The following is a 10110-nucleotide window of genomic DNA, read 5'->3' as shown; positions in this document are numbered from 1 at the left end:
ATAGGGCTGTTCTACTCTCCCTAGACTTCAACTGTGTAAGAAAATGTTTCATATCCTCTTGCTGTATGTGTGTGGCGTCCTCAGTTTCACTATCCAAACCAAACTTTGGTTAGGAGTCCCTCTTGAATTTGCAGGGTGACCATAACAGGAGCAAGCTATTGGAACACACAGTAACTTGAATTAACGGGGAATAGAAGGACATTATACTGAAGGAAAAAAGCCAGTTTCAAAGGGTCCCATACTGTTAGCTTTCATATATGTAACATTCTTGAAATGACAAAATTGGCCAGGCGCGGTGGCTCAGCCTGTAATCCCAGCACTTTGGGAGGCCGAGGGGGGTGGATCACCTGAGGTTGGGAGTTTGAGACCAGCCTGACCAACATGGAGAAACCCCGTCTCTATTAAAAATACAAAATTAGCCAGGCATGGTGGCGCATGCCTGTAATCCCAGCTCCTCGGGAGGCTGAGGCAGGAGAATTGCTTGAACCCAGGAGGCAGAGGTTGCGGTGAGCTGAGATTGTGCCATTGCACTCCAGCCTGGGCAACAAGAGCGCAACTCCATCTTAAAAAAAAAAAAAAAGAGAGAAATGACAAAATTATTGAGATAGAGAACAAATTAGTGGTTGTTAGATGTTAGGGATGGTGAGCAGGGAGGGCTGTGCATGTGACTGTAGAAGAGTAACAAGGGAAATCTTTGTGGTGATATAATGGTTCTGCATCTTGGCCAGGTATGGTGGCTTATGGCTGTAATCCCAGTACTTTGGGAGGCCAAGGCAGGAGGATTGCTTGAGGCCAGGAGTTCAAGGCCAGCCTGGGCAACATAGTGAGACATTGTCTCTATAAAACATTTTTTAAAAATAGCTGGTCATGGTGGCTTCCTCGAGAAGCTGAGACAGGAGAATCACTTGAGCCCAGAAGTTCAAGGTTGCAGTGAGCTGTGATTGCTTTACTGCACTCCATCCTGGATGACAAAGCAAGACCTTGTGTCCAAAAACAAAACAGTAATTCGATATCTTGATAGTCACGTGGTTGTGGTTACATGAATCTACACACAGGATGAAATAACAGGACCATCATCAACATACACGGTACCAGTGTCAATTTCCTGATTTTTATATTGTGATATTTTACGATCTTTATGTAAGCTGTAACATTTGGAGGAAACTAGGTGAAAGGTACACGTGACCTCTGTCTTATCTTTGTCCATGGATCTATAATTATTAATACTTCCAAATAAAAAAATTTTTAAATGAATCAACTACAGCTATATACAGCAATATAGATGAATCTTATAATGTTGAATCATAGGTACAAGACAGAATATTTACGGTATTCATTCATATAAAGTTCTGAGAAGCAGAACTCAATTATATTGTTTAAAGATGTATGTACATAAGAGAGAACATAAAGTCAAAGAACCGATAACCATAAAAGTCAGAAGAGTAGTTACCTCTGGGTATGGAAAGAGGGAGTTATGGTCTGGAAGTGACACACAGAGAGCTTTTGTGTTGCTCTCAGTGTCTTGACCTGGGTAGTGTTTACAGTATTTTCACATTATGATTAGTAAGCTGTACTTGAATGTTTCATATACCATCCTATATGTGTGTTATTTCACAATGAAGACTTTTTTTTAAAAGAGTACATAAATAGAAGGACAAACCTTGAACATAATAAAAAAAAATTCACGTGAGATTAGGTAGAAAGGAGGAAAGGATGAATGAAGGTGTAAATATAATTTGAATTGAAGAGAGGAAAGTTGTGTTTTCCCTGTGAAGTACAGAATAAGACTAAGCTAAGAAGGCTGTCTTAAGGAAACGGTCAAAGATTTAGAAAAACATCTGTCAGGAATAAAGAAGTTATAAACCATAAAGAGAGTTGCCCAGCAATTTGAAGTCTTAGGTGAAATTGGTAACAGTATGCATTTATGATTGCCAAGTAAGAAAACTCATCTGGCCAGGCGCGGTGGCTCAAGTCTATAATCTTTGCACTTTGGGAAACCAAACTGGGAGGATCACCTGAAGCCAGGAGTTTGAGACCCACCTGGGTAACATAGTGAGAGCCTGTCTTGAAAAAAATTAAAAATTAGCTGGGCATGGTGATGTGCACCTGTAGTCTCAGCTGCTTGGAACACTAATGCAGGAGGATCTCTTGAGCCCAGGAATTTGAGGTCGCAGTGAGCCATGATGGCACCACGGCACTCCAGCCTGGGCAATAGAGCTAGATCCTATCTCTAAAAAAATAATGAATTAAAAAAATTTTTTTAAATAAAAGAAAACTAAGCAAAATTTAATGGGATTCAACATGTTCTATGAGGCCAAGTATAGTACATTTGGGAAAAATGTCTGTCGAAATGCATTAAACATTTGAAATATTTAGTGTTTAGAATAGTAGTCAGTATACATCTAAGCATGCTGAGAATTTAGGAACAAGACTAGGGAAAGACTGTTCTCGAGTTGAACATGATCAAATTAGCATAAAATGAATGATAGTAGTTATCTGAAAAGAATGTATTGAAGAGGCTTGAAAAATACTCAGTTCAAATCACAATCATCAGAGCTTATTCTCAGGATTAGAATACAATTAGAAGAAATGGCAAAAGTGCTGATGGTAGCATAACTTGACTCTAGGTAGAAAAAATGTTATACTGTTGAAAACTGAGTGAACATAAGGTGGTTTAAACTGAACCTATGTACCCAAATTGTATTTTTCCTTCTTATTGTTTTAATTAGGAATTGAAGTTTTTCTAACTTGCTAACTGAAAATGTTATCAGTACCCATGCATTTACTTCATACAGTTCCGTTTCATGTTATCTTTATGTTCAGGTTCTTTCTGTGCAATCTTTTTACTGCAAGTATTACCACATACTTTCTCTTACTCAGATGGGCCAGTTTTACTATTCTGCCAAAGCTTTTGATGTCCTTGAGAGGCTGGATCCCAACCCTGAATATTGGGAAGGCAAAAGGGGTGCCTGTGTGGGCATTTTCCAGATGATCGTAGCTGGGAGAGAACCCAAGTAAGTAAACAGGCAAGAAATACGACCTCTACTCATTTGCTTGTTTGTGCAGGAAAATAATTGTTCTCTTGGATGATATCTTCTGAAAACACACAATTATAATGATGTTTTAGAATGATGAAAAGGCACCCGCCGGTGGGCTCAAGGCCCCCTGTAATCCAGACTTTGGGAGGCCGAAGCAGACGGGCGGATCACGAGGTCAGGAGATCGAGACCGCCGCCGCCCATCCTGGCTAACCACTCGCTGAAACCCGCTGCTCCTTACTCAAAAATAAAAAAATAGCCGGGCGAGGTGGACGCGCCTGTAGTCCCAGCTACGGGAGGCTGAGGGCAGGAGAATGGCGTAAACCCGGGAGGCGGAGCTTGCAGTGAGCTGAGATCGGGCAACTGCACTCCAGCCCCGGCGACGGAGCGAGACTCCCGTCTCAAAAAAAAAAAAAAAGAATGATGAAAAGGTTGATGTTAAATATTTCTATCTGACCATTTTCCTCCAGAAATCTTTCATTTTGTAGAATCAGATAATTCTAAATCATATATAATGGGATCAGATCATTCTAAGTCATATATACATTGAGTACACTAACAGTCTCTAAATATAAGAGCAGGATGTATATTTGGTTCCAAATGAATAGCCATTTTATAAACAAAGTGTTTTATTTAACTCTTCTACTCTTTTGGGTTTTTTGTTTGTTTTTTGTTTTTTTGCCTATTGACTTTTTCTTGTGTCCTTTAGGTCTCAAAGAATTAGGAATGGAGTAGATGTGGTTGATAACTCTTTTGTTTTCTTTCACCTTCTTATATTCTAGGAAATACTGAGACATTAGTTTACATAAAATTAAGTGGTTTATACTTTCTTCTGCTGCTTTTTTTTCTTTTTTTTGAGATAGAGTCTTGCTCTGTTGCCCAGGCTAGAGTGCAATGGCGTGATCTCAGCTCACTGCAACCACTGCCTCCTGGGTTCAAGTGATTCTCCTGCCTCAGTCTCCTGAGTAGCTGGGATTACAGGCACATGCCACCACACCTGGCTAATTTTTGTATTTTTAGTAGGGACAGGGTTTCACCATGTTGGCCAGGCTGGTCTCAAACTCCTGACCTCAGGTGATCCTTCCACCTCAGCCTCCCAAAGTTCTGGGCTTACAGGCATGAGCCACCATGCCCAGCATATAGTTTCATTTGAAACAAACATTAAAACCAACTTGATTCCATTTTCTAAAAATAACTTCTTGGAATGTATTTGTTACTGATATATGAATAGGAAATGTGATAATTTTGTAAGAAAATAATCTATCAAACATTACTTCCTACCTTATAGTACTTCTAGTTCTTTTTTTTTTGAGACGGAGTCTCACTCTGTCGCCCAAGCTGGAGTGCAGTGGCCAGATCTCAGCTCACTGCAAGCTCCGCCTCCTGGGTTCACGCCATTCTCCTGCCTCAGCCTCCCGAGTAGCTGGGACTACAGGCGCCCGCCACCTCGCCCGGCTAGTTTTTGTATTTTTAGTAGAGACGGGGTTTCACCGTGTTAGCCAGGATGTTCTCGATCTCCTGTCCTTGTGATCTGCCCGCCTCGGCCTCCCAAAGTGCTGGGATTACAGGCTTGAGCCACCGCGCCCGGCCAGTACTTCTAGTTCTAAGTAAAAGTTTAAAAGCATTTGGTTAGGTGAAAGAGGTTGTTTGTGGGGAAAAAGAAGTAGAAAATATGAGAAGACTCTTAAGCAAATAGTATCATAGGCAGTCGCCTATAGATTTGCTAGGGCAATAGGGAAGTTTTAGCATGCATTACTTAAAATATGTTTTAATTTTAATTAAATTTAAATTACTTCAAACATAAATGCTAGGCTTAGTCCTTAATATTCCTCTCTTCCATATTTATTCATGTATTATTTTTCTTGAAAAAAATCCCTTATTCCTTTGGCTTTGTAAAATTTTATGAATTTGACAGTGATGCCTAGTTGACGGTGGTTACCACCTTAAACAAGGGAGAAATCCACGAGTTAGACAAACTAAGTGACTTGCTGCTGTTAGAGCTAGAACTTGAACCCCAACTTCTGGATATACCCTTTCTAGTCATGCAGAATAAGAATAGAAATTGGAATATTTAGATCATCTCAGAAAGGATAAAAAGATTATCAGTATGTATATAGGTAGTATGGATAAACAAAGAACACTTGGGTTGGTAAGAAAGATTTTACATAATTTCCGTTTTACTATGCCACCATGAAAACATAAGGCTAGTAAGTTTGTAATTGCTTTATAAATACACAGTGGAAGAGTCTATTACCAAAAATGCCCCACAAGATATACAGTATGAAGGACAGTTCAGAGTTTATTTTATTTTTTAATTTTCATTCTTCATTGAAACACTTTGTCTTTTCAAATCTTTTCCTCAGAGAGACCCTTCGAGAAGTGCTCCATTTACTGAGAAGCACAGGTAACACCCAAGTAGAATACATGATCCGGATCATGAAGAAATGGGCCAAAGAAAACAGAGTGCCCATCTAAAATAGCTCCAGCATCCTAGGAACCAGCTTCTACTTTGGCATGAAACTGGAAATCGTTTTCACTCCAGTTTAATCTGTGATACAGGGCTCTGTTTTATTGACATTTTCCATCCTTGCTCTTTAAGCCTCAAGGTCAGAGACTGACTTGCTGAGACCTAGTCTCCTGGCTGAACAGAGTGCCATAGTCTGTGACCCTGTATGATCCTACTAGCAATAAGACTTTGGACTTATCTGGTGCCTTTCTTCCAAAAATGCTCAGAGTACTTTTATATAATTTACTGACTTTAAGGAAAACAGTATAACTTTTTTTTGTTAGTGTTTTATGGCATTGTCCCCTGGCTGCAATAACAAACGTCTTTGATGTTCAAGAATCAGCATCATTCTATCATTTAACTTTAAGGCTTCTCTGTACATTATCCCATTTTATTGGGGAATTCCATAAAGGGTTTTATAACTGCACCTCTGAATCTTGGGAGAATAACTAGCTATGTGATTCTAAGAATAGCAGTAAGTTCCTTTATCAAACGGTCCAGTCATTAATAGGATAGATTTATGAGATTTCTCTTTCAGTAATTAATTTGTTGATGATAATAACGTGTTACAGTGCAGTAAGATGAATATTGCAGTGTTTTAAAAGGTGAGTACTATGAAAAAAATTGCAGTACCTCTAAAGGTATTCAAGAAACAATGTTTATGAATCTCACTAGTCCATTATATTTTGGTACCATAATATTTTAGGTAACAAAGCAGGTTAGGTTTTTGTTCATGTATCTTTCTGAACAAACATCCGTTTTGAAAGTAGGGCTACAGTGATTATTTATATGCATTATGGGCACTTATTAATATAACAATAATAAAACATGAATTGTGTAAAGTCCTCTGAGGGAACCTCCTAATGGCTAGGCTGTCTGTCATAAGTCATATTCCAGCCCATGTTTCTGAGCTCTTATAACATAAACCTACTATATAACTGAGCATTCTTAAGCTCACAACCTATTTCCAGAAAACAGACCCACATCTTTCTATGTTTTATACTACCTTTGTTTTTACAGCATATAGTTTTTTTCTATTAGTTTAAGGTACCTAGTGTTACAGGTCTAGAAAGTGCAGAGCCATCCCTATTTAGAAGAGAATAGATGAGAAGAGAACAGAAAGAAAGAATTCCTCAAGCACTGAAGTCAGGAAAATCCCCATAGGTACTGTATTAGCTGTTCCACTTATCCCAGCACTCCACTTGTGGATGAAGGAGTTGTATAGAAAGGAGGTGAGAAAATGGCAGGAGTGAAAGCAGCCAAGAAGAGATCAATGACTGAAGATCGCCTTCACCTTCAGGACTGTCACAAGGGGTTATTTCACCTCTACTTGGGAAGATGGCCAGTTTTTCTGTCTTTTATCTTAGACCCATATATAATCAGCTCAGATTTGATAAAAAATGAGATTTGATAAATCTCATTTATCAAAATAAACTGGCCTAAATAACTGAATTCTAGAAAGCAAAGCTACATCTTTTTTCATATGCCAAAGCTTCTGTTTCCTCATGTTGTTCTTACTTTTTAAATAATAAATGGCTCTCGGCATCTTAGGAACTAGATGGGGTCCCATTTAGGTAGAACCGGTAATAATTTTAGAAATCATTCTTGTAATTCTTACCTCACTTAAAATATTAGGAAACACAGTAATAGAAAAAGACAGGCAGAACTTGTCAGCAGGTTTTCACAGTGAAATTTGTCTTCCAGTGAATTGCTATTATTTTCAAATTGCCTGTAGTCGAAAAGCTTTTCCATTGATGGAGGTTTACTTTCAAATGAGCTTTTGTTGAATTCAACACTCTAGATTCTCTCTGACATTTTCCTGTTTTTTGGGGGGGGAAAAAAGCAGATATTCCAAAAATGGCAGAAATCTGAGTTTTGTAAACTTTTTATCTATGTTTTTTATCTCCAAAAAACATACATAAAGAAAGGTACCATCTCATTCTGTTATTAAAGATAGCTACTTCTGAAATGTCTTAACAGAGTTTCAAGATTGCAAAGTAGTATTGCACAGCTGGTTTTCTTACATGTGATGATAGAGGAGAGAGGAAGACCCAGACTTAGGCATGTAGTGAAATATGTACAGTTTCTAGCATCAGTGTACTATTTATAGTCTATAGCCTACATTACTTGCAAATGGTAAAATATTTTATAATTATTTTGTACCTCAAAATAATTATTATATTCTACTGTATTATTCAAATTAAAGTTTATTATTTGATTCTTAGTATGATATTCTGTTGAGTGTGATGAGGGTGGGACCTAAGTACGTCATGTGCCTTCTACCCTTTTTTTCCTAGCCCTAGAATGAAAGGAAAGAAATAAAGTTTTGGACCCCAATAAGTTACCTTTAAAAGAGAGGAAAGTGCATATTCCCCAAGAAGCTCTTTCCACTAAGAGGCTGGTGGGCCGGGCGCGGTGGCTCAAGCCTGTAATCCCAGCACTTTGGGAGGCCGAGGCGGGTGGATCACGAGGTCAGGAGATCAAGACCATCCTGGCTAACATGGTGAAACCCCGTCTCTACTAAAATACAAAAAACTAGCCGGGCGAGGTGGCGGGCGCCTGTAGTCCCAGCTACTCGGAGGCTGAGGCGGGAGAATGGCGTGAACCTGGGAGGTGGAGCTTGCAGTGAGCCGAGATCACGCCACTGCACTCCAGCCTGGGCAACACAGCGAGACTCCGTCTCAAAAAAAAAAAGAAAAAAGAGGCTGGTGGTTCCTATTGAATCATACTAGGCTTGGCTCTTTGCTGAATTACAGCCCATTCATGCTGAATTATAACCCATTCATAAGTTATATCACCAGTGCATAGTGTAGTACCTCACATATAGAAAGCTCTCAAATACTTGTTGACTGAATAATTAAACATACAGTAACTGGTAGAGCAAGTGACTTCTGAGATCTAACTTCATATATTCAGTTCCCATCTAATTATTATGTTATTGTGTGCTAAGCATATGCCAGGTACTTAGGATGCAAAGATAAATAATGCACAGGCCTGGCTCTTAAGGAACTCTAATAGAAGTATACACAACCGGCCGGGCACGGTGGCTCAAGCCTGTAATCCCAGCACTTTGGGAGGCCGAGACGGGCAGATGACTAGGTCAGGAGATCAAGACCATCCTGGCTAACACGGTGAAACCCCGTCTCTACTAAAAAATACAAAAAACTAGCCGAGCGAGGTGGTGGGCGCCTGTAGTCCCAGCTACTCGGGAGGCTGAGGCAGGAGAATGACGTAAACCCAGGAGGCGGAGCTTGCAGTGAGCTGAGATCCGGCCACTGCACTCCAGCCTGGGTGACAGAGCCAGACTCCATCTCAAAAAAAAAAAAAAGAAAGAAATATACACAACTAAACACAATAACGTGATTGATGTCATCAGTGGAAATAAAGTATTGAGCAATAAGAGAAGGCAATGGAATGTTTGTATCCTTGGAATTGAGGTGCATCCTGCCTCATTTGGGAGGAGCAATCCGAATGAATCCCAAAGCTCAACAACTACAAGATGCCCACGGCTCTGCCACGTGTGCCACACACATCACATGCGTCCAAGTAGATGGAAGCCAAGGGACTGCTTTCCTCCTCTATGGCTTAGTGCACTTTCAGAAAGGTGCTAGCAAACAGGCATGATATCACAATAGTTATATCTTCTTTCTAATGGCAAAAATGAAGTAGTGATTAGTTCCTGTATTAAGAACATCTCTCTCTTAGATGAATAGTCATCTTGTCTCTCTTTTCTTCATCCTATAAAATTCTAGGCTGGGCACGGTGGCTTATGCTTGTAATCCCAACACTTTGGGAGGCTGAGGTGGGAGGATCACTTGATGCCAGGAGTTTGAGACCAGCCTGAGCAACATACCAAAACCCTGTCTCTATAAAAAAAAAAAAATTTTTTTAATTAGCCAGTTGTAGTGGCACGTTCCTGCCATCCAGCTACTTGGGAGGCTGAGAAGGGAGGATCACTTGAGTCCAAGAGTTCAAGGTTACAGTATGTACTTTATGATAATGTTCAAACAGTACTCCTGACTATTAAGATGGTCTCAGAGCAGCAGAGCGAGGGACTTAGTGACGTGCCTGTAAACTACCTTAACACGGAGCTTCAGGAATATGAGAAGAATGTAAGACAGCACACAACAAAATGAATGTCATCAGTTGAGTGTGGAGTGTGTAGAGAAGTTTGCACATTTGTTGCCATCAAAACTTTTTCTTTAAATGAAATCTGAATACCAAATACACCTAGGGGCTGATTTGGTGGTTGTGGTGAAGGAGGAAGGAGATGGCCGGTCACGGTGGCTCACGCCTATAATCCCAGCACTTTGGGAGGTGGAGGCGGGCGGATCATGAGGTCAGTAGTTCGAAACCAGCCTGGTCAACATGGTGAAACCCTGTCTCTACTAAAAAATACAGAAATTAGCCAGGCGTGATGGCAGGCACCTATAATCTCAGCTGCTCAGGAGGCTGAGGCACAAGAATCACTTGAACCCAGGAGGTAGAGGTTGCAGTGAGCCGAGATCGCACCATTGCACTATAGCCTGGGCAAAAGAGCAAATCTCCGTCTCAAAAAAAAAAAAAA

At 40.1% G+C, this 10110-nt stretch overlaps 1 protein-coding gene across 6 annotated transcripts in view; it reads left to right on the top strand.

Annotated features, from left to right (window-relative positions):
* IFT56 (intraflagellar transport 56) overlaps window positions 1-7767 on the top strand; it is a 69422-nt gene extending 61655 nt beyond the window's left edge. For 5 of the 6 annotated variants that reach the window (XM_017880376.1, XM_017880375.1, XM_017880374.1 and 2 more), the window contains exons 17-18: window positions 2881-3014; window positions 5401-7767. In XM_017880376.1, the coding sequence (XP_017735865.1) occupies window positions 2881-3014; window positions 5401-5512 (246 nt within the window). In that variant the 3' untranslated portion in view covers window positions 5513-7767. The remainder of the gene's footprint in view (window positions 1-2880; window positions 3015-5400) is intronic. The other variant, XM_017880377.1, reaches the window with a different exon arrangement.
* Window positions 7768-10110: the final 2343 nt, after the last annotated feature.

Source organism: Rhinopithecus bieti, unplaced genomic scaffold (genome assembly GCF_001698545.2).
Source record: "Rhinopithecus bieti isolate Rb0 unplaced genomic scaffold, ASM169854v2 scaffold_11401, whole genome shotgun sequence".
In the NCBI taxonomy this organism is placed as follows: domain Eukaryota; kingdom Metazoa; phylum Chordata; class Mammalia; order Primates; family Cercopithecidae; genus Rhinopithecus; species Rhinopithecus bieti.
The sequence above is the reverse complement of the archived record's forward strand: the minus strand, read 5'-3'. Positions and strand labels throughout refer to the sequence as shown.